At 32.4% G+C, this 24618-nt stretch overlaps 3 protein-coding genes and 1 non-coding gene across 4 annotated transcripts; 1 reads left to right on the forward strand and 3 right to left on the reverse strand.

The window, feature by feature from the left end:
* Nucleotides 1–1960: 1960 nt before the first annotated feature.
* Nucleotides 1961–10350, reverse strand: LOC25502211 (origin of replication complex subunit 1B). Its single transcript, XM_024773316.2, has 16 exons — nucleotides 9286–10350; nucleotides 9042–9177; nucleotides 7626–7778; nucleotides 7323–7463; nucleotides 7082–7233; nucleotides 6893–6992; nucleotides 6653–6775; nucleotides 6404–6565; nucleotides 6250–6307; nucleotides 5907–6085; nucleotides 5677–5791; nucleotides 4292–4362; nucleotides 3708–3803; nucleotides 3268–3344; nucleotides 2998–3081; nucleotides 1961–2098 (listed from the first exon to the last, which is right to left on the reverse strand). The coding sequence occupies exons 1-16, from the start codon at nucleotides 10233–10235 to the stop codon at nucleotides 2032–2034; spliced, it is 2664 nt and encodes an 887-aa protein (XP_024629084.1). The 5' UTR covers nucleotides 10236–10350; the 3' UTR covers nucleotides 1961–2031.
* Nucleotides 7641–7718, reverse strand: LOC112417607 (small nucleolar RNA snoR28). The gene has a single exon (XR_003008208.1). It is a non-coding gene; the product is annotated as a small nucleolar RNA snoR28 (small nucleolar RNA).
* An 8352-nt stretch (nucleotides 10351–18702) lies between the features above and the next one.
* On the forward strand, nucleotides 18703–22453 carry LOC25502212 (RNA polymerase II transcriptional coactivator KELP). The gene is made up of 3 exons (XM_013591771.3): nucleotides 18703–19119; nucleotides 19224–19329; nucleotides 21932–22453. The coding sequence occupies exons 1-3, from the start codon at nucleotides 18808–18810 to the stop codon at nucleotides 22021–22023; spliced, it is 510 nt and encodes a 169-aa protein (XP_013447225.1). The 5' UTR covers nucleotides 18703–18807; the 3' UTR covers nucleotides 22024–22453.
* A 541-nt stretch (nucleotides 22454–22994) lies between these two features.
* On the reverse strand, nucleotides 22995–24054 carry LOC25502213 (uncharacterized). Its single transcript, XM_013591773.3, has one exon. The coding sequence runs from the start codon at nucleotides 23929–23931 to the stop codon at nucleotides 23245–23247; it is 687 nt and encodes a 228-aa protein (XP_013447227.1). The 5' UTR covers nucleotides 23932–24054; the 3' UTR covers nucleotides 22995–23244.
* Nucleotides 24055–24618: the final 564 nt, after the last annotated feature.

Consider the following 24618-nt stretch of genomic DNA (forward strand, 5'->3'; position numbering starts at 1 on the left):
TAGGGAGGGGTGGGTCAAAAATGTTTGGGAGGCCATAAATGCAGTCAAAAAATGTGTTTTACCACGTTTTTTTTACTTGACCACCGACAAAAATGTATGGTGCAGACCACCAGCCATGACTGATGCATTCTGGAATATATAATCCGGAAAGCACATCTGTTTTCCAGAATATATTTTTCGGATTAATGCGATAATGGTGGTGAACGACAGAAAAGTTGGCACTTCCTATAGGGCTAAGGACATTCCGGAATGTAAAATCCGGAAAGATTCAGAGCCATTAATATGGGTTTGGACGGTTACAACAACCACTAACAAATACCTTCATTCTTCACTTCACCTCTTCAACAAATACCTTCATTCTTCACTTCACCTCTTTTCGTACATTTTCTTCAAATGTTTTCTATTTTTTAGGGGTGTCGATGGTGTCATGGTCATTGTTGACCGTTCATATGAACCCTGCAATTGCAATGCATTGCAGCTTGTGTCGGGTTCATATAACGGCCAACAGAGACCCTTGACATCAAAGTTAGACACAAAAAATTACATAACATCTGTCCGGATTTCTGTTTCCGGAAACACTAACAATCTAATCCAAATTACGTAATTCGGATCAGGGGTATTTATGAAATTTTTGCAGGACGCACGAGAAGGCAGCAGGGTGGAAAAAGTAATGGTCCTAATATAATTCTACAAGGGCGCAGATCGCATTCTAGTTTCATAATATAATAATAATAGGGAGTTACTTATAACACCGCCCCGTTTTACTCTATATATTTTTTAAGAGACCAACCCTTGACACAGGCACACAGCATCCCATCCCCCTTTCTTAATTATGTAAACAGCAGGGCAAAGGGCATATTATGACCAAAAATATCTATGCAATTTTCAGAATGAAAACTGAACACTAGTAATGTCTCAACATAATGTTTGATGGACAATTCCTAAGGAAGAATAATAAGAGGGCATGCGGATATCTTTCCCACTCTCACTCCTAACAAATTTAACCTTAGCAGAAAATGGTGTTGAGATGAAAGAAAGGTTAAACATTCATAATTTATCCTACAAGATGATTCATTTGTAATTTAACAAGTGTAGAGAAAGGTTGAACAATTAGTTATTTAAATATACTTAAAAATGATTAAATAAATATATCTCAGCCGTTAGAGTAATGACATGTTCAAATTGATATCAATAACAAACTTCATTGTCACAATTATCTTGACAAAATTTTTTTGGCTAAAATATGGTTTTGGTCCCTGCAAATATGTCTCGTTTTGGTTTTAATCCCTGCAAAAAAAATTTGTTATTTTTGGTCTCTGCAAATATGCCTCATTTTGGTTTTGGTCCCTGGCTCCACTTTTGTGATGATTTGCACACCTGGCACATGATGACTGAACTCATTTATTAGAGAAATAGTCCCTACAAAATCTTTTGATTTTGCAGGGACCAAAAACAACAAATTTTTTTTACAGGGACTAAAACCAAAACGAGACATATTTGCAGGGACCAAAACCATATTTTAGCCAAAAAAGTTTGAAAGCTATAATACAAACAAGCATCTTCTCAGACACTCAAGGTTACATCCTCCCCTTATGAATCCTATCTAGTTATTGGCTTAAGTTATGTTTCAAAAATAATTTAACAAAAAAGTAAAAGCATCATTTTTCGTTGAATAGAAGTTGTAGCATCAATTATTTTGAAGCACAGTTTAGAAATTGAACCAGAGACAAAAGGAGAAACTGAGAAAATTGAAATAATAAACTGTATTATTAATTCTGATATGTGAAAGATACAAGAGTGTCATAATAGTGTGGCTGAGATGCCCCTCTTTTGTGGGTTGCAACAGGTAATACAAGGCCTAATACATGTGTAATACATAGACAGACCACCCCCAAGGACCAACATACAACAGATGCTAACACTTGTCTTCATAATAGTACCGGAGATGGTAACAATTATGTAAATAATAAAAAAATTAACATAAGTTATTAGGAAAAAATGTTCTTTAAGAGCATAATCAAATTTCCATTCTTACATAAGATATTTGGACAGCCAAGGTAAATCTTTGCAGTCTCTCAGCGAAAAGGCTACATCATCGCTGTCATAAAAAGTAGAATGAAAATAGTCAAATTAATGTAATTGCATTCACTAATACCACATAATTGTGGGTCATAAATAAAAACTGTACAGAAATGAACAGGTTGAGGAGTGAGTAAATTTTCTTTCCAACTACTTTAAGATTTTCATCTCCTATGCATGTATTAGCTAGAATTGAATATAATTAGTTCATGAATTAGCTAGAATTGAATTACATTCCCAGACTTATTATTAAACAGATTGAGCAAGCTGCTGATCAGTGATCATAATTGTAACCTTGCGTCTATGGACATTTTCTGTTCCATTTAATTAAAGGCTATTACCCAGGGGGGAAAAAACTATTCCTTTATTGTCATCTAGATTAGTGTTTTCCTATTCTAGCAACGCAATGATACTGGATGTACTCTTGAATGAAACTCGTTTCTTATTTTGCCTGCGCCTCACTTAAGTGTTTGCATCCATCTATTTACAGACTGACCAAACTACTGAAATACTCATTTAACTTCTAGAAGCATTAGTAGTACCCATAAGGGTTGTTGATTTTTCAAAAGACACGGATTGTTTCCGCACAAAATTTGTAAGTTAAACTGTCAGATCCAATACATATGCCTAAACTACTCTAATAATTCTTTCTTAAAGCACGCTACCCAATTTTTTAAGTCTGTTTCTTATCATAATTACTAGTGATTGTTACGTGTTCAAATTTGCAACAACGTGCACACTTCAAATAAATTAAGCATTTTAGACACGGCTCGGATGCGTGCAAAATTAAGATCAAAACTACAGGAAAATAATGATTGATTTGGTTGATTATACTTAAATGACACTCATCATAATCTCACTCATCGGTTTGCTTCATTAATTGCAGCTGAAGAAGTAATAAGGGCTTTGAGAAATAACCTCGGGAAATTGAGCTGCAACTTTTGCAACCTGTGCTTGGCACCTGCTTCACACAAAATGATCCTACACTCACCCAACTTACAGCTGCAAAAAATGGAAGAAGGGCTTATTAGATAAAATAGACATGCAACTAGGATGGATCTCGTACACTTAGCAGTTAAACAGTCTGTTACTTGTGTTTGAGTATAAAGCAAGACCCCCCCACCACCCGGTTCTCCCTTCCAGGCCACTTCAACGCAGAAACATGTAAGAAACAAACATAAGTCTTACCCAACTTGCAGGAGGATATCATGTCCAGGAAACACTTCACCATTGCTGCCACAGAGACATGAAACCGTCATTGCCAACTGCATTGTCAAAATGAAACCTTGCATAAGAGCACTTATACAAATTAACGTTAAGCTTCTAACCAATGCCTTTTCTACTAGAAAGTCAACACCAGGATATAACACATCTACGTTCACCAAGAAATTTGATATATAATCCTTAAAAAAAAAAAATTGATATATTATCCTTCAAAAAAAAAAAGTAATTTGATATATTGAGTCACATGCAACATAAAAAACTTCCATAATGCTATTAAACTGAAAAGGAGCTGAGGACGAAGGTTGTAAGCATATTTCACCTCTTCAATTTTAAGGTGAAAAAATTTATGCTGAATGCCAAGCGAGAATAAAATAAGTTAACAGAAAGAAGCTTCTGAAGCATACCTTTTCAAAAGTGGTTTCCCCCATTCCTGTTTTGTAAAGCTCGTGCACCATAGCTGTCAGGAAAATTTTGCCAAGTCTGGAACAGTTTTTCATCACCTTCAAAACGAAAAAAGGTGTATGTGATGTAAGACTGAAATAAAATGGCGTCAGTCTGCCAGCTAAATGAATATATAAAAGTGCTTATTACCCTGCCCCAAGTAATTTCATGAAATTCGCAAGAAAAAACTGGCTTGCAAACATTAATTTCCTATGATCACTGGACCACAAGACTAGCAGTCACATCTGATAAACTAAAATAGCATGTGAGTTATTTCTTAATTACCTAATGCCAACGCCATATAAAACAGCATAAAGTCTTCGTTCATGGTATAATCCTCAGTTAAAGAACCACTCATTTTGCTTTTTAAAAAAGTGGATATCTCAGTTACATCAGAAACATTTGTATTAACTGTATATTTAATAACTTTACATCTCATGACTTGGTTCACAGTCAAGACTACTGCTTAGGAATCTTATAACATTTGGGAAAAAAAATATTTGAAATGTAAAGGAAAAAAATCCGCACACTGCAAATTTCAACTCACTTGAATATGAGGTGCTTGGAACATTTCTTGAATAGCTGATTCAACGTCTGCCATGCAAACAAGTCCTTTTCCTGGAGAGCAGATGCAAATGAATTAGTGGGCTCAAACACTACCTCAGACATAAAGTATCAGTGCATACAAGTGATGCTAACTGCATTATAGGTTAACACGCAAAAACATTCCGCTATAGAAGAAAAAGGATGAAATATTTATGATTTTTAAATTAATACCAAGCCTTCACACATAAGTAACAACGGAATAACAAATATGGAAGTGGACAAAAAAATATGGTTGACATGTTTATCATAATCTCATGGTAATGTAACAGACTCTTTATGGAGATAATGATGCTGGTAGTTTCAACAAAATTATTGTGGAGCAGCAGGTGTGTTTTCAATTCATTGATATGATATATGTGTTTGCCTCCTGAAGTTATAGATATATGGCTAAATGTGAAGCAACTCTTGGGGAAATCAGGTGTAGCCGTGTACACTCAAGAGGCCCAATTTCCAATTTTGGTAATGTAGGTACCAGTTTCAGACTAGAGTTCAGTCTGGCAGGAATTTGAGTCAATTGATGGTAATTCATTGAAGGATCAGCAAGACCTTCTAAAGGTAGAGGTTATGATAGATGATAACTATATAATTTGGGTTAATTAGTTTATACCATGATTCATGAAATTTGGTTTACTGATTATATAATTTATGTGCTTGAAGAAAACAACTTAGTGGTTGGCACTTGCCATATATCATCTGTTCGTATTGTATGAGGTGAATGGTTGAATTACCAATAGATTTGATCAACTTATTAACACAAATAATTTGATTAATGGTTAAAATATTTTACATCATAATCAGTTTGAGATACAAGTTATGTGATATGACTACTAACCTTATACTGATTATGAAGAGGGATCAAATTACACCGATGTTTTTCTTTTAATAAAATTACACCAATGTAATGGAGAATTCATTATACTGATGCACCCACATAAGTATTATTGAGAACACTAAATTTACATTATCGGGCATCAAGCATATTGTAGATGAAACAATACATTAAAATGTGAAGTTTGGTCTTGGATCCTGAAATCCATAAATTTTGTAATAATGCGTATTGTTTTGTTCTCAAGTAACCTAGTTGTTTATGTGGGTGAAGAATTATCTGACTTGCTTATTGTTAGGTTATTATATCCATATATCGTTTACAAATGTGTAAAAACAAATGAGGCTTTTGTGAAGGCACATGTAACTAATTGGCAACATGTGAAATAGGAAACATACCATTTTGAACATGATACAAAATATTTAATGAAACGTACGAAACATCATGTGATCCCTCTATCTCCTATGATGACACGTAAAATCTATGGGTTTTGACTATACCTGCAGTAACATTATCAGGATCTGAAGCTAGCTTCTTCATTTGATAATCTGCAATTTCAGCTGCACGTCTGCATATTTCCAAAGCACGGCGTGCATCTCCTGATATAGCTGCAACCTGAATAATTAAAGATCATGTCAGATGTAAATCAACAAGCTATTGTACCAAAAGAAGTGCCTGTTGTGCATAAAATGGTAAAGGAAACCAATCTTCAAAAGACTTGGAGACTAAACTTTCTTGAAGCAAATTCCATAGCTTGTTTTTCAAATATATCAATTCCATTGAGGCGACTCGAAATGATTTCTTGAAGCTGCTGATAATTATATGGGGCAAAGCAAAGCCTCTGGATGCCCATTCGGCTTGATATACGAGGAAGTAACTTCTCTGGAAGATCCATTGTATTTGCTATCCCTGAATTCAGTACATTATTACAAAAATTAAGTTTTTGTTGTCCACAAAGGCATTGTAGTTCTTATAATCATATGAATTCTTGTGATCCCAGTATTTGAAATTACATCTATTTAGCTAGAAGATCACAATTCTAAAAATATAATTCACAAGAGCTTAAATCTTACCTATCACAATTAGCTTGGAATGTGGCTTGGTTGGCCAGTCAAGAATATTGTACAGAACCTGTGAAAAATGGAAAGTTATAGCCAATCTTGTTTCATATAATAAATAACGTGGACACCTAATGACAAGTTTCTTGCAACAGGATTTGTTAGTTACCGACTGGTTTCTGGTTACAAGAAGATCAAGTTCATCAATGAGCAAAATACATGGTCGGTCAGCCTCTTCACCAGTTTTCTTCCCTTCTACAAACCTCTCATTTAGCAAACGGAGAGCCTCTTTCCATCCAACCCTGTGACCATTTAATGCTTCATATATGACCTAAAATAGTATTGGAAGTCGGAACCATAAGGCAACCAAGGAATTTGGTCATAAAACCAAAAACAGTAAAAGATTTGTGAACTTCACCTTGTAAATATTCTCCGGTGAAGCCAATTTCAGACCATTGATCTCCACGAAACAGTATGGTTTGATGTTTCCTGCATCAACTTCTGACTTCAAACTCCTCATCACTGAGAGTACACTCATTGTCTGCAGTTACACACATAAAAAAGGAGTAATAAAATAAGAATTGCTTCGTGATATCTAAACTAAAGTTCTGCTGCATATAGACCAACAAGCAATGTAGCTAGTTCTAGAAGATAGTACCTTGCCAGTGCCCGGAACACCGTGAATATAGAGGCAACGCCCCAGACATTGATTGTCAGAAATAGCACCTTTGATGAATGTAGTTATCTCATCCATTTCTCTAAATAAAAGCATGTTTTGATTAGTAATAGTCGCTTAACATAGATAGATAAATGAAATGTTAAAAAACCATGTTAAACTTCAACATACTTATTTCTACAAGGTAAAGACTTAGGCAGCGAAGCTAGCAGCAGTGATGCCTTTGCTCTTTCAAGATTAGTCTGTTTGTGAGACCTTATATGCTCTGGAATTCTTTTTGTGCCTATCTTCTGAAGTCCAAAGAACCGTCCCTTGTGCAGATTCTGTATCATTTACACAACAAAAATTTCATAGGAACTCATAAACACAAAAAATAATACAAATTAATACAAGTGAACAATAATGTTCATACTGCAGCTAACTGATGGCTTGTCGGTGGTTGCGATTGTGAAATTTTAATATTTTCCTCATCATATTCAACATCTTCATCTGTGTCAGAGTCTGATTCCTTGTCCATGTTCCAGTCTTCGTCACCGTCACTCTCATCAGAATTCTACCATGTAAAAATATACAGTCATCAGTACTCGCACAGCTAAATAATCAGTCTCATCACCATTCAACTGTGTATGAATAAAGTCGTCAATATTACCACTGCTAAATGGTTAACTCTTTTATGAGAAGAATGGTCCTTGTACATATTTTATAAGACGGTTACCTCTCTTTCATCATCAATGTCAGCCAAGCGTTTGAAACTGTGCCACTGGATGTCATATTCATATTCACACAAGAAAACATCATCTCCCTCATTGCTAGCTTTGGCATACTCCTTAGGGATCATGACATAGCAATGTCGAAGGACAGATTCCATCTATATTGAACAGAGAAGCACCATAATGAGAAAAAAGGAGAATGAGTTCTGATTACCCTGAACATTAAAAAACGAGACTATAGAAATACAAATAATACAGCACCACAAGTTATGCTCAATTTTAAGATGAAAACACATAAAACAACATAATTTACATTGTTTGGCACCTCTTTCCTACATTCACATAAACATTTCAACAAAATTGTTATTATCTCAAAATAATAGATCACAAATTCTATCAAATTTGGAAAACCCTCCACTAGTTGTGCATCATGACTCGTCCTACAAGCTGCGATATCCTACTCAAAAGTTACATGGAATGATAATCACTACAGAAGTGATACTTTTTTTTAAAGGACTACAGAAGTGATACTTAACATTTACCTAAAGATTCACTCACATTTTATGGGCTTGGATTCTCTCAACTCTTCATAAAATCCCCTTTACCAGAGACATTGAGTGGCTTCTTCCAAGAATAGATAAAAACCAATTCTAAGGTTTCCGGAAGATGCCATTTCGTTCTTCTAAAGAAGACGAATGTGAGCTTGTCAATATTCAAGGATAAATTTCAATGTATTTCCAACATTTTAGGATTGAATTTTCTATTTCATTTAGTAATACAAGTGTTACATACACAAGCTATTTCATTATTATAACTCTAGTCCCCTTTTTTGACTGTATTTGATTAAATTGAATGCAAAAAGAAGGAAACAAATAATCAGGAGCACAGTAGAACTTAATAGTTGAACTACTTCTCCAACTATTTAAATTAATATGGGTATGACATTGCACAATATAATCTAAGTTATCAGCATAAACAAGTCAACCAGCCCAAGGATGCTAAAGTTTGATAAGAGCCATTAAGGCATATAAAAGTTGACCTATAAGTAGCGACATGATCATAGAAATGCTAAGCTAAACAAATCAAGAATGCAATCAATCTATCAAAGTAAGCAATCAGTCCATAATTGACGATCGCTATTATCTACTCAATTAAACTCTAGTTCTATTATTTCTTGGTACATCTAGATACCACGAGTATTCTTTTCCAGAGTAAGATTCAGACAGACTTTAATTGAGTATGCACTATGGAGAAGAAAACTCAAGCCATCTAGATGTTCCAAAGTTATCAAGGATTGTCACTAAACATGCTAAATTCAATATGCACTTTGATAAATTGGAAGTACAACTAGGACACTTCCAATCATACTAACCACCTTGCTAATATAGTATAGCATAACCAAATCATTAACAATCCATCACCTCGATTTTGGCCAAATCGTTGGTCCGATATAGCTCCCTGCTCAAATTATGTGGTTGTCGCCCAACAGAAGTCTCTTCTGGGATCATATACCACCGTACCCGACACCAGTAGCTGCCATCCACTTCTTTCCATATACTGCTAACATTGAACTAATGATGTAAATAAACCGCATAATCGGCATACAAATAATTATTATTAAACAGCATAAAATAATGTGATTGATCTATAGAAGATATAGCATACCTCTCAATGCGAGCAGCCCACAAATCACTTGATTGAAGCCTCTGACGCATTGTTCTAACAAGCTTCTTGCCCTTTGGCGGCTTGGGAAAATCAACATCTTTACCCATCTTACGACCCTCACAGATCCCACAGATCCAATCCCCTTCAGGAACATCTTTCAACGGCGGCGTCAAACATTTCAAATGAAACCCACCTAAACAACTATCACACTCAATCATGATTTCATCCCCAGAACGAAAACAAAACCTACATTCCTCCACTTCAGGATCTTCCTCATCAGAAGTAGCATCTTCTCTCCTCTTCACATAAACATCATCCCCAACTTCAAATTCACCGCCGTCATAAACAACTTTCTTGTAATACTGCACCTTCGCAATCTTTCCACCTTTTCTCCCAGCCCTTGTAACAACCATTTTCTCAACCTTAACCTCGTTCTTCCTCTTTCTCTTCTTAGTTTCCGATTGATCCGGCGATGTCGGAGCGAACGAAACCTTAACGGAATCTCCCTTCCCATTTCTCTTCTTCAATTCAACCGTTTTTTCACCTTCCTTCTTCCTCTTCTTCACAGATTTCGATGAATCTGGAGATTTTGGAGCAAATACAATTTCATCAGATTCAGCTTTTCTACTTCTCTTCCTCAGAAATTGAGCAGAATCAATTTCATTTTCTACTTTAATTGAACTGTTATGAGTTACAGCTTTTTCTTTTCGAGTGAAATCAAGACGAGATTTCGCGGCCGGAACAGAATTCTCCCCGATTCTTCTCCCTCTTCTCGGAGTTGATTGTTGAATTTGAGATTCGGCGATGACATTGGGGGTTATGGGAGAATCGGAGTTCAAGCGCGTGGATCTGCGTGTAGGTAAGGAATGAGGAGTGAGAGGTGAGAATTGTGAACGGATGTTGGATTTTGAGGAGGGAGATTGAAGAAGCTTCTTGGGAGTTGAAGCCATTGGAACGGGATTTGGATTTGCGTGGAGCTGCGAGCTAGGGTTTGATGGAGGAATGTGTGAGAAGCTCCAATGGAGAAATGGGGGCTCAGTGTATAGGAAAAATGGCGCCAAAATTCTTTACTTTTTTTCCCCCTTTGAACATATTTTTTGGGCCTGTTTTATCGGGTCGGTACTTTCTGGCCCAATAAGATACGTGACATGATGTAATCAATTTTAAGATTTACATGAAGGCTCTGTTTGGTAAAAATAGCGGATAAGCTAGCTGATAGCTTTTAGCTGATAAGCTAGCTGATAGCTTATTTAGCTTATCAGCTAACTGAAGTATTTGGTAAAAATAGCGATTCAACTAGCTGATAAATGTAAAATGACATAAAGGGTATTCTTAATTCATAATAAAAATTATATCATTAATTTAAGTATTTGTAATTTTATAAACTAATTTTCTTTAAAAAAATACTTTAAATTTATTAATTTAATATATCCTATGTATTATAAATTAAATTAAATTTTATTCACTAAAATTTTATCTTATATTTATTATCATTTAAGTGTTTCCACTTTATAAAAAAAATAACATTTACCTCAAAAACAAAAAAAAAAGGTAACACTAATAGAGTAATACTAATAACAGAGAATAAAGAAATAACACTTACCTCAAAAAAAAAATAACACTAATAGAATAATAGTATTTTGTTTCGTAAAAAAAAACGAAGGTATATATTTTTTCAAAAAAAAAAAAAAAAAGGCCAGCTGATATATATACAAAAATTGGAATAAAGGGATAGTAATCTTTATTTCGTAGCTTATTATAAAAATATAATTTAAATGAAATAATAAGGGTAAAATTGAAAGAAAAAGCGAGAAGCTATAAGCTATAAGCTCAAACACTATTTGGAATAGCTTCTGAAAAATAGCTTATAAGCTCGTGAAATAAGCTATAAGCTCATGGTGAAAAAGTGTTACCAAACAGAGTTTTTTTTGTCAAACGAGCTTATAAGCTATAAGTTAAAAGCTAAAAGCTCTTTTTTGAGGTTAACCAAACAGACCCGAAATATAAATAAATGATACTAATATTGATTTTAATTTTAAAATTATATACTTATAAGTATATGGTTCTTATTGCTCTAAAAAAAAAAGTATATGGTTCTTAAGATTAACCAGGTGATTAGATTCAAATAATTAATAAGCACTAGTTAAGGCAAAATTGATTTGAAATAGTAAGGTACTCGAGTAGGATCATTGGTAAGTTTAAGAAATACATTGACGTGTGTGGGTGTATTAAAATGATAGACTGAAGTAGAAAATGATGATCAACTCACAATGCTTACGATTATGACGAGAGTAACCTTAAAAGGTTGACAAATTATAAAGATGCATTAGAAGAGAGGAGAAGAAACATAATAAAAAGTCATTGATGGCGGTGCTAGAGTCTCATTGTCAAGAGACCAACTAAGAGTGTGTTTGGTATGGCGGTGGCGAGAATTGATTATGATATAATTGAGTTTGAGAAAATTGATTTTAGTTAAAAGTGAGTTTGAGGTGAATTGATTTATGTTTGGATAAACTTATTTAAAAGTGATTCTTATGAGTTGACGTTGTTTGGATAATTTGAAACAAAAGATACATTCCAGTTTCTTTTCTAATCAACTTCATTCCACGGCTGCCACTCCATAGCTCACAACTCATTCCATCTCTCTAAAAAAAACAAGATCTCCATTTTATAGATCCTTCAATTTCTTGTATGTATCTTTAATTTCTACCAAATCGATTTCCTTCCCCATAACTCTCAATATTCTTTCTCTCATCTCAATATTTTGTGACAGTCTCAAGGTTACCAAGGGGAAGGTAGATCTGTATCGCTGCGAATTCCAGAGAGGAAGGGCAACATGCAAATGGACATTTGGGCGAAGTGAAGAAGAATTTTATGTGAACATGGGTAATTAGGTTAATTACACTTTCAGAGACAAACGTGATTGTTGAATCTGCCGTAGAAGCTCCAAATCTCAGCTTCAGGAAAATTGTGTTTTGGAACAAAAACCACGTTTTCCATACTTGCTTTTTCATTCATCCAAACAACATGAAAATGTGCAAAATGGCGTTTGGCAAAAGTAACCCGCATTTGGAGCCTAAAAACGTGTTGCCAAACACACACTTATAATTGGCAATGGGGGGAGTATGATTGTTCTTGAAAAATTCAAGTTTGATTTTTACATTGAGCAATTTTTTGTTGGATTTTATTTACCTCTTGATTGAACTTTGAACTGTTATGGTCAATTCCCTTAGGAACTTAATAGTTAACTTGTGTGTATGGGCGCACACACAACATGACAATACTTCAACTACTTCAACTTTATATAACACTTTTAACTAAACTTATGAAAATAGCTCGGTGCATACAATATTTGCCTTAGTGTGTGTTTGGCAACACGTTTTTAGGCTCCAAACGTGGGTTACTTTTACCAAACGCAATTTTGCCCATTTTCATGTTGTGTTGGATGGATGAAAAAGCAAGTCTGAGAGACATGGTTTTTGCTCCAAAACGCAGTTTTCCTGAAGTTTAGATTCGGAGCTTCTGCGGCAGATTTAACAATCATGTTTTTCTCTGAAACTGTAATTTATCTAATTACCCATTTTCACATAATATTCTTCTTCACTTCACCTAGATTTCCATTTGCATGTTGTCATTTCTCTCTAGAATTCACAGCGATACAGATCTATCTTCCCCTTAGTAACCTTGAGACTGTCACAAAATATTGAGATGAGAAAAGAATATTGAGAGATATGGGGAATGTAACACCCTAATCCCCACATATTATTTTATAATAAAAATATGATAATTATTAAAGCGCGCAAGGGTGTCACACATCATCCTCAATTCAAAAGTACTTCATTTAAATTAAAAATGTCGCATCAGAATAATTTTTATGTATCAAAATATTTTTCACATCATGATATCAACATCAAAACTAAATTCAAAAGAATTCTAAAACCTAATCTAAAATGAAATAAATCCCCAATCCTTAGTGTCACAGATCAGAGCATCGACTCGATAAAGACTCCCAAAAGCATTGAGTAAACGAGTAGGCTCCAAAGCCATCCTCAGAGACTCACTGCTACTAAACTTCTTCTTCCTGCAAATCTACACCACAAGGATGCAGGCGCCCAACCCGCCACTAGAGGGTGAGAATATATTCAACATAAGAAATGCATAAACACATGTATAGATCCAGACAAAAGAACAATTCAATTACATTTAAGCATGTATACATCAGAGTCAAATAATAGTCACATTGTAACATGTACATTCATTTAGCAAAACCAATAAGAATCAATCAACATTTTATAATGACAAGTAAGCATAAACGACATTTAAGAATATTGAATAGGCATTTAGCAAAATATAGACAATTCACACATAATCATATAGAAGCACATCATCGAGTATCACGTCTTTAAATATTTACACATCTTTGAATAACACAACTTTTAATCACACATCTTCAAATAGACTGTACATCTTTTAATCACACATATTCAAATAGATTTGTAGTTATATATGCAATGTCCCTAACTCGACTCTATATGCATGTGGTACTGATTTTGGATATCAAAGGTATGTTACTGATTTATCTCCCATCTTTAAATCACATCATTAAATCGGACTGACCAAGAATGCATGAACACCAAGTAATGACTCAATAATGCACATCTTTAGATGACTCGACAATTACACATCTTTAGATAACACATCTTTACATGACACATCTTTATATTACACATCTTTAAATCACACATATTCAAATAACACATCTTTATATAACACATCATTTTCACATCATCAAATAATTCATACATTACACTTAGTCAAATAATTCATCAATTACACTTCGTTAAATGACTCATCAATTAACAAATCATCAACTTCGTCAAATATTCTATTATTTACACATCGTTAAATGACACATTGATTACACATCGTCAAATAAAACATCAATTACATCATTAAATAATATCTTTATATATATCAAATAGCTAGGATCAAGCAAGTAATAAAATTGCTATTATTTTAGCTTAAAATAATGATGAGAGAAAAAAGGGATCATGCATCAAATAATATAACTAATAACTAATAATTCAAGGGATATATAGAAAACAATGACTCGGTGAAGCAAGTAAGTTGAAACACATGATGATGTATAAAATGAACCTATAAAAATATTGGTCCATGATGGACCAATTTTTTGTACCATTAGATCATATGAACCCACCAAATTTTATCGTGGTTTATAAATACTAAATCTCATCCATCTTCTCTATAACTCTCATTTAATCTCTCTACTTTTTTTTTTTGTCACGTATTTTTTTTATTTAGCAATGCAAGTAGTCTTTTTCTTACGACACTTTGTATTAATCGAGTTTTTAAGTAATATATGAATTAATTTATTTTGTTTTGAAGGGATATGAATTACATTTCTTAAAAAAATTAATGAATTAAATAAGTATTCAATTTGGTTTTTTTTTTTTTTTTTTACGAAAAAAAATCTAATTGTTGTTGCTTATGTTATTAAATAACTTCTTTTTGAATTGTTGTTGTTGTTCTTTCTTTAATATTTTTGTTTCTAATCTCATGGGTTTCTTATTTTTTGTTTTGTTTTTAAAATAAAATTGTATACTTAAATATTAATGAAAAAAATCTGATACACGTAAAATAAATCTTAAAACTGAAATATTATAAAAAATCTGAAAATAATTTATTTAATTGAAATAAAATATAAAAATTGAAATGAATTAAATTAAAAATATAATTTAATCAAAAGAAATTAATTAAGTATTTTGACCAAAAAAATAATTTATTAATATGTAAAATATATATTAAATTGATTAATTTAAATTATTAAATATCTTAAATATTAATTGATTTACATTTTATTATAAATTAAAAATGTTCTTTTATGTCATTTACATTTTATTATGTATTGATGGATTGTATTTGATGTGGATGGACCATGATAAGAATTGGTTGTTGATTCAATCTAAAGGTTAAAAAAAATTGGTCCATCTTAGACCAAAACTTCTTGGATCCAAGCTAAATGGCCCCCATGAAGATATACTAGAAGCAATAACTCGGTCGGCGCATCCAAACAACATAAATTGGTTCATGTAATTACCTTTTCACACCATGAACACAAAATATAACATTGTGAATTAATTTTGTATCCTGATCAATTAATCGAAGACTAAATACTAATTTGATTTTATAACTAGTCAAAGATTGAATTCACCGTCTGGACTCTTTTATTCATAAAGCAACAAGACTCGGTTAACAAGATATCTCATACACAAATTTATCTTATCCAAGATTACAAAATCGAAGTGCAGTGATACATCATTATATGACCATATAGACATCGATATGCACAAAGCTTATTCTCTGAAAAAAAAAATGCATAAAACTCAATTTTAATTAAATCATTAATCACAAATCAAACATATAATTGCGACGATATAAAGGACACGAATGTAACATGAATTCATTAAAAGATCATGAAAAACAATGAAAAATAAAAAACCTTCACTACCCATATGTTCATACAACACTTATGATTTTCTATGGTGAAATCTCTCTCTAGGTTCTTCTCGCTATGCCTTCTTGCTCGCTATGCCTTCTTGCCTGTTCTCTCCACAACCCTAATTTTTACTTTGCCGATTTGTTTCTCTCTTTCTGGCAACCCTTCTTCTCTATTTATAAGTTATAATTGAGTTTGTTACCAATCTTTTTAGATTACTATATGTCCTCTATGTTTGTTACTAATCTTTTTCAGGTTACTGTTTGTACCTCTAAATTTTGTTACTATTCTTCGTGTAACTACAACACCTAGCTATTCACACCTCCCTCTGCTTAAATCATTAAAACACTACTCAGCTCACTAACTACACATCTTTTCTATCAAATTTTACTAATCAACCTCCGTTTGCACTCTACTTTATTATTCTCTCTAAAAACTCTATATTCTTCATAAACATTATTTTCTCTTACTCTTTAACCGACTAACCCACCAATCTAATTTCTCCTTACCTATTCTTCCAATAAATACGAATATTTAGATTAATACTATCTAACAACCAATACTAATAATAACATTAATATTAATATTATCTGATAATAATATTAATAAACTAATATTAAAAATCGGGGTGTTGCTGGAAAGAAAATCAACTTGGTAGAAATTAAAGATACGTACAAAAATTTGAAGGATCTCTAAAATGAAGATCTTGTTTTTTTAGAGAGATGGAATGAGCTGTGAGCTATGGAGTGGCAGCCGTGGAATGAAGTTTATTAGAAAAGAAACTTGAATGTATCTTTTGTTGATAATTGTTTTTGTCAATTTTTATGAAAATATATTAATGTTATTCTAATTGGTGCTGAAAATATATTAATTATAACTTTTTTTTAGGGGTTTTTAAATATAATTTTTGAAGCAATAAAAATCCATTTATTATAAGTAATAATTATTTAAAATAAATGAGATATTTAGTTTTAAATAAAATTAAAAGGATGCTTTTAAAAAAAGGGTTAAATATGTTTTTGGTCCCTATAAATATACTAACTTTTCGTTTTAGTCTCTCTAAAATTTTCCTTCAACTTTCAGTCCTTTCAGAATTTTCCTTTTTCACTTTTGGTCCCTCTTTTAAAGTAAAATCATATGTAGAATTCATATTTTTGAATAAAAATTGGCATAAAAATTTCATAATATTATAAGAATCTCTCACAAAAAAAAAATTAGAATTTTTTAACATAACATCAATTTAATATGAAATTTTACATTTTTTACGGTTAAAAATTCATATTTAATTCATGTTTTGTTAACAAATTCTATTTTTTTTGGGAATTTTTTTTACAATATTGTACACATTTCTGCATAATTTCATTAAAAAATAAAAAAATTAACTTAAAAATAGGGACCAAAAGTAGTGATTGAAAATTTTATAGGGACTAAAAGTTGAAGGAAAATTTTAGAGGGACCAAAATGAAAAGCAAGTATATTTATAGGGACCAAAAACATATTTAACCCTTAAAAAAATATAATAAAAGGATAATCCGTTCATTTTACATTCAAAATCAATTTTGATTCAAATTATCTAAACAACATCAACTCATACGAATCACTTTTAAATAAGTCTATCCAAACATAAATCAATTCACCTCAAACTCACTTTTAACCAAAATCAATTATATCAGAATCAATTCTCGCCACCGCCATGCCAAACACAGACTAAGCAAATTTGACTTTTTAAGTTCATTCAATTAATGATGTATGTGATTTATATTAGAGACCATATACATCATTAATTGAATGAACATAAAAAATGAAATTTGCTTATAATTGACAATAAGATATATATAAAAAAAAAAAGGTGTTTGAGTCGGTTTTCCTAAAAATTATTCTGTTGAAAATTAACCATTTAATCAAGACTAACACATCGTTAACAAAAAATAAAAGATAAAAATATCCAATAAATTCAGCCAACACATTAAATTATCCTTTTAATGGATTAAAAATATCCAATAAATTCAGCCAACACATTAAATATTCTATCACGCTTTTTAGAGTTGAATATGTTTTTGGTTCTTATAAATATTCCAACTTTTTATTTTAGTACCTCTACAATTTTCCTTCAACTTTTAATCCCTATAAAATTTTCAATCACTACTTTTGATCCCCATTTTTAAACTAATTTTTGTATTTTTTAATGAAATTGTGCAGAAATGTGTAGTATATTGTAAAAAAATTCTCAAAAAAAATTAGAATTTTTTAACAAAACATAAATTAAATATGATTTTTTAACCATAAAAAATATAAAAATTCATATTAAATTCATCTTTTGTTAAAAGATGGACCAAAAATGAAAATGGAAAATTTTATAGAAACTAAAAGTTGAAGAAATTTTTTAGAGAGACTAAAACGAAAAGTTGACATATTTATAGAGACTAAAAACATATTTAACCCCGGTTTTTAATAAGAAGCATTTATTTATGAGAAATGTTAACGAGTGCCCAGGACACTCTTTAAGCATCTTTAATACTCCATCCGTCCTTTAATAAGTGACCTAGTTGACCCAATTTCGCATACAAATGCGTAATTTTGAGTTTAAATATCTTGAATAATATATTGGAAAAAATTATGAAAATTTGATATTTTGAAAATACTCATCGAGACGAATCTAACGACATCTTATATGATGTTATTTATCTTTATATATTAGTTGAAAAATACGGTCAAAGTCAGTTAAGTTAAAATTAAAAAAATTCTAAATTGATCACTTATTAAGGGACGGAGGGAGTAGCAAGTTTTGATCAAAATTTGTGTAACCAATGCATTGGAATGTGTAACCTTTGACAGATCCTTAAAAAAGTCATCGGATAGCTTTCGTTAACAAAACTCTTTATTTATTGCATTTTTTATTCTATTTTTCAGACAGAAACCCTTTACTAACTAACCCCTTTCTCCAAAATCTATAGAATCAGCGTTGGGTCGTGTCTGAAGAAGCAGCGAGCTCAGCTGTGTCAAAAATGGATGACGCCGAAACCAAAGGAAGAATCGAAGAAACAGTTTTGAAGATCCTTCAAGAATCAAACATGGACGACGTCACTGAATCCAAGATTCGAAAGCAAGCCTCAAATGAATTGGATCTTAACCTATCTCAGCCTCCCTTCAAAGCCTTCGTCAAACAAATCATAGAAGATTTTCTTCTACAGAAGCAACAAGAACAACAGAATGAGAAAAAAGAAGAAGAAGAAGAAGAGAAACAACAGGTTAAACAAGAGGGAGCTTCCAACAGGAGCACTGTTTATGATGATTCTGGTGATCTCGTCATCTGCGAGGTCTTTTTCGTCATTTTTTACTCTTCTTCGCACTTCACTGACTAACGATGAATTCACTAGAACTAACATTATTATTTTGTTCCATTTTTGTTTTTGGATTTCAGCTTGGAAAAAAGAGAAAGGTGACTATTCAAGATTTCAAAGGGAGAACATTTGTCTCTATTCGGGAGTTTTATACTAAGGACGGCAAGGAACTTCCTTCTTCTAAAGGTAAAATTGCACTACGCTTTTACATAAGTATTTATCATACAAGTTAGTTCTAAAACAACAAAAGATAAAAACAAAGTCAGATTGTTTTCATTTATTATAAGCTGTCTCCATAAGCTATCCCAGAGAGCTTATGGAAATGAGATTAAAAATTGTGAACATTTCATAAGCTCTATCAATTCGTCTCACATGTGTTTATGCGTCAATCCAAACAGACCCCTATCATTGGCAGTTAAATTTAAGCTAATTAGCAAAAAGCAAAAAAGCATTCGCTATAAGCTGAGAATAAGCTGTTTATCCAAACAGGTCCTTAGAATGAAAGATGAAATCTCCAAATTATTATTAACTTGCACAAATGTATCACCTAAGTTCTATTGCCAAAAAATATTAAGATTGGATTAGAAACAATTAAGAGCAAGAATATTAAAGAAAATTAAAGCTCTTTTATATAATTTTTGTCAAGAACATTTCTCTTATATAGTATGACATTGATTTTCAGGAGACATCTGATGGAAACTGGTTTCAATTTATAAGAATCGAAACTGAGACAGCATTTATATTACTGAATTGAAATGACAACAGAATTAGAGAACAATAGAGAGAAGAAAGGGATTTGAGTGGAATTTGAGACCAATTGCATAGCTTCCCTATTCATTTGAAACTGTATCCTAAGGCACAAACTATGATACAAGCTGGCTTATTCCTCACAATAGGGACTAGACTCTTAAAAGCTAGCTATCAAGGGGTGAGAAACAAGCCTCTTAATTAACACTTAAACGCTTGATGTGGGACTTGACCCCACAATACCGGTCCTTATCAACATCCTTCATCCAAAATACTTCTACAAATTGTGTTCCTTTTTAAAGGTTCATATAAGCATGCTTCTAAATAATTCACCTATCAACAATGACAAATCTGAATGTCCATGATTTTTTTTTTTGGTATGAAAATGATCAAGAGTCAAGAGAAAAAGGATTTCAACAATTAAAATACCTTTTATTATAAATAGGTTGAATGAATAAAATCTGAAAATGATAGAGATCATGGAATGGTTTCGAGTAATCTGCATTAGTTTAGTACCAAAATTAGAGACTCAAGAACTTATGATGACACGGTGATCTATATGTTTGGCATCTAATATGAGTATGGCATGTTAAAAAAAAAAACACGAGTATGGCTTAGCACATTGAAAAAGTTCATGCAGTAGTGATTTTCTGTCTGAGGCTTTATCAATAGAGAACTATGCAGCAGCCAAAATCACAAGTATATATACTTTTAATATGCTATTGGCCTTGGTTATATAATATAGGTGGAGATTTGTTTCAAATGACTTAAGTTTCAGTACCACTATAGCATTTCTCATGGATGTTTTGTCAAGTGCATTGAAATCAAAATTTATACAGTTTGAACTTTGGAAATTTTGTTATGAATTAAGTTGAGCTTTTCGAGTGTTGCCCTTGTTGTGCTCCATTTAATATCTAAGAAACAATAGGGTGGGTCTTGTTGCCAATATTACTTAACTCTGTTAATAGAACTGGTCTATATATTCCTTACACAAATCACGAAAGCTCATGAATTTAAACAATCTATCTTATATTTAAGATTTTATTACTTTTCATTGGACTACACTACTCTTATCCATGTCACAATGCCAATTTTACTAGTTAGAACTTAGTTGTCTCAGCGTTGCATTTGGCATAGCAAATTAACCCAGTTGAGAACTTCCTTTTGAGTTTGGCATTAAAATGTTTATGCATGTTGACGTTTATTTAGTGTTCAATTCTAGTGTGATGTGAAGTCCTTCCCCTATATCATAGTAGGACTAGTACTTTCTACTTTCGATTTTGCTAAATTGACATGCTTTGTTGGCTGTCATGCTCATATATGATTTAGCAAATATGTCTTTTTACCAAGAAATTCAGAAACTTCTGTATTATGAAGGATAGAAAAAATTTGCATGCATGCGTGCCTGTGTGAGCATATCTTATGTTATTTTTTAGACTTGAATGCATTTTTGATCCCCCTATTTTGAAAAAAATAAAAATTTGATCCCCTCATTTTGAAAACCAACTTTTTGGTCCCCCTATTACACAAACTAGAACTATTGAAGGTAATAAAACTTTTGATGTTACTGCTGTAGACAAGTGATGTCGATAATAACAGTTCGACCTTGTCTACTAATGCAAATGTGAGTGCTTACCAAGATAGAATTTAATAAAAAAATATCACTAGAGGGAAAGTTGGGATAACTTTCATCATAGAAAAGATGGTTAGTGTTGTTTTAGGTGGTTTGTGCATACAGCGGTGGAAGCACATGTACATGATAGAAATTAGTCCACCGGTTGGAGTTAGATGGACACCATGTAAAGTTATAGATAAAACCGTTAACAGAGATTTCGATTCAAATGTTTATCGGTAGATTTGATTTATGAGCTATGAGACAAAACATTGCGATGCATAGTAGTTCATGAAACCAACTCCACCTAGCGGGAGAAAGCTTAGCTTGTTGTTCACTTAATTTGTATTTTGTAATATTTTTCCTTATAAAACACATAATTCTGTTCTATAATTGAGGGTTATTTCCAAATTTTAATTTGTGTTTCAGGAATAAGTTTGACTCAAGAGCAGTGGTTAGCCTTCAAGAAAATTGTGCCTGACATAGAACAAGCCATTCAGAAAAAGGAGTCACGCGTGTAAGGACAAGAAGATTTCCATATGCAGGTTGAAGTATTCATGTCATTGTCTTATGATTGCTAAGTGATGTGGTGATGCTTGATATTTCAACTCTCAAGTGACATGGCTTTGCTTTTTATGTAATCTGAATATCCTGAATCTTAGTGTCATTCTGTACCTCGACCATTTTGTTCAGGACTTGAAATCATTGTGAATCATGTTTTGTTCAGTGTAGTGCAACTGGAGTAGAACTTTGTAGGAAAACTCTAGAGAAGGTGAAATGAGTGGTATTGAATTCAGTAATATGATATGTCCTTCCATATATTTCTCTGTGATGGTTGTGTTTGGTAATATGCCGATAAGAAATTTGTATGATTAGCATTATGCTATTGAATGTAGTTTTCTTTCAAATGTAAAATTTGTATGATTAAAATTATGTATTACAAATTTGGAAGTTTTTAATGAGAAATCTCAGAGAATCAAGAATGACTAAAATCAAGGAGTTCATATACCTTTAATGGTGTAAAATATTATGCCTAAAATAAGTCTGAGTTCTATATTCTAAAATATTATTTTGCCTAAAAGAACATTATGGTGTAAAACAGTACAACAAAAATAATTGATCTTCTCTCAAAAAAATAAAATAATTGATCTCGATGTGTGTGTCTATATATATATATATATATATTTATTTTTGCTGATAGAATCTTAGAAGTGGTTTGTAGGGGAAAAAGTGTATTCTTTTATTTTTTTTTAGACAAAAAGTAAGGATTCTGTTTGACGAGACAAGAATATATACAACTATAAGTAATTTTTATTTTTATTTTTAAGAACATACATGTCTTAAACTTGTTCTGAGTTTATGTTTAGAGTTTTTTTTTAAGGAAAGTTTATGTTTAGAGTTGGTAATAAAAAAAATATTTAGCAAACACAAGAGAATAAAAAGCAGTACATTAGAGTAGAAAAAAAAAAAAAAAAAAAAAAAGAGTTAAGAATATTGAACTGTGTTCCAACAATGTAAACACTTAAATTCATTGCATATTACATCCATATTTGGACTAGTCATCCAAATATATTCACAAATGATACCCTACAGTTAAGCAGAGGCAATCTTAGACGTACCTATAATTTCTAAACATATTCGATGAAGTCATCTTTGTGAACCTTATTGTTAGGGAAAACCTAAAATTAACAATTTAACATACTCATGAATTTCATTCTTGAGTATGAACTTGAAGCCTTTTCTTAACAAGAACTCAAATCCAAATTTGACCCTTCTGCAGCATCATCAACAGAAACAGTACGTTTTGGAATTTTTCCAGAGCTAACCGGCGTCAAGAATGTTCTGAAAAATGTTGGCTTCCATCCCACTTTCCAAGTGCTCATGGTCCTGCTCCTTGTAGGGCTACTAATAGAATATGCAGTTGCAGCCATCCTCATCTTCTCAATCAAAGCTCCAGTATTCACCTGTTCTGACAAAATCTCCTCTAGTTGTCTTGTATCAATCACCAACTTCACTTTCCACACACCATTCTTAGCTGATGGCAACACTTCAAGAGCCGAACCATTCGACAGATTCTCCACGTAATCACACGCTGCAACGCGCACCGAGCTCTTTACTCTCTCATCATTCCCTACATCTGATCTTTGAACCAGCTCTTGTTCAGAAACTCCGTCACTGGAGCTAGTTTTTTGATCGGGTTGTACCTCCTTCAAGGGAAGAAGATAATAGAGAAGACCATAGCTTAAGCTCTCTTGGTCTGATAATGGTGCCACATGGCCTTGGCGAAAAACACCATAACCCGGATGATTTTCGAGGACTTGTGCAACTGTTTTGGGACCTTTGAATTGTAAAATTGAACCACTATCACATAGAATTCTGATAGAGTGATGGCATTCACCAGTGGTACCCTTGAAAGAACAATTTCCCATTTGATAAATTTCAGTGATGAATGTTTCAATTTTCAGTTGTTTTGTTGCTGTTTTATAACATAGAAGACAGAGCTAAGTTTGAAATCTCTTGTGTTCGGCAAAAACTTGTCCTTATAGTGTCATGGCACATTAGTTACCGTCCTGTTTTAGATTGTTTATTCTTGTTTATCTTAGAGGTGGTCACGTGAAATTGGACCGTTGGGGATTTGGTTTGATAATTTACAAATTAAACGTTGGATTTTTGTGATAACAACTACTGATCCAAAGGGAAAATAACAGAATGATAGGTAGATTCACAAATTTAATATTAACAAACAATAGCATATATTTCAAATTTCAGCGCCAGAGGCTCTGCATCCACCTATTCTTTGCATCTTCTGGTGCTATTATTCAATTTCATTTGAACTGCTAGGGACGTTGCACTGTACACTCCAAAAAATATATGATTAAAAATAAGCTAGACAAAATAATTTGCACAACTTTTTGTTGTATAGCATAGAAATAGAGCACTTATATTTTTTTTGTAATAGTATTTGAAATGTTACTGTTGGGTTACGTATAGACGCTACAACTAACTCTAGTAACTAACATGTTAATTTAATCGAATTGAAACTCTCGTTTTCCTATGTTAATTTGCAATGGAATTATTGGAGTATCAAGGATTAGTGTGATAGTGTTATTTCACGG

The sequence above is a fragment of the Medicago truncatula genome, chromosome 8 (genome assembly GCF_003473485.1).
Source record: "Medicago truncatula cultivar Jemalong A17 chromosome 8, MtrunA17r5.0-ANR, whole genome shotgun sequence".
Taxonomy (NCBI): domain Eukaryota; kingdom Viridiplantae; phylum Streptophyta; class Magnoliopsida; order Fabales; family Fabaceae; genus Medicago; species Medicago truncatula.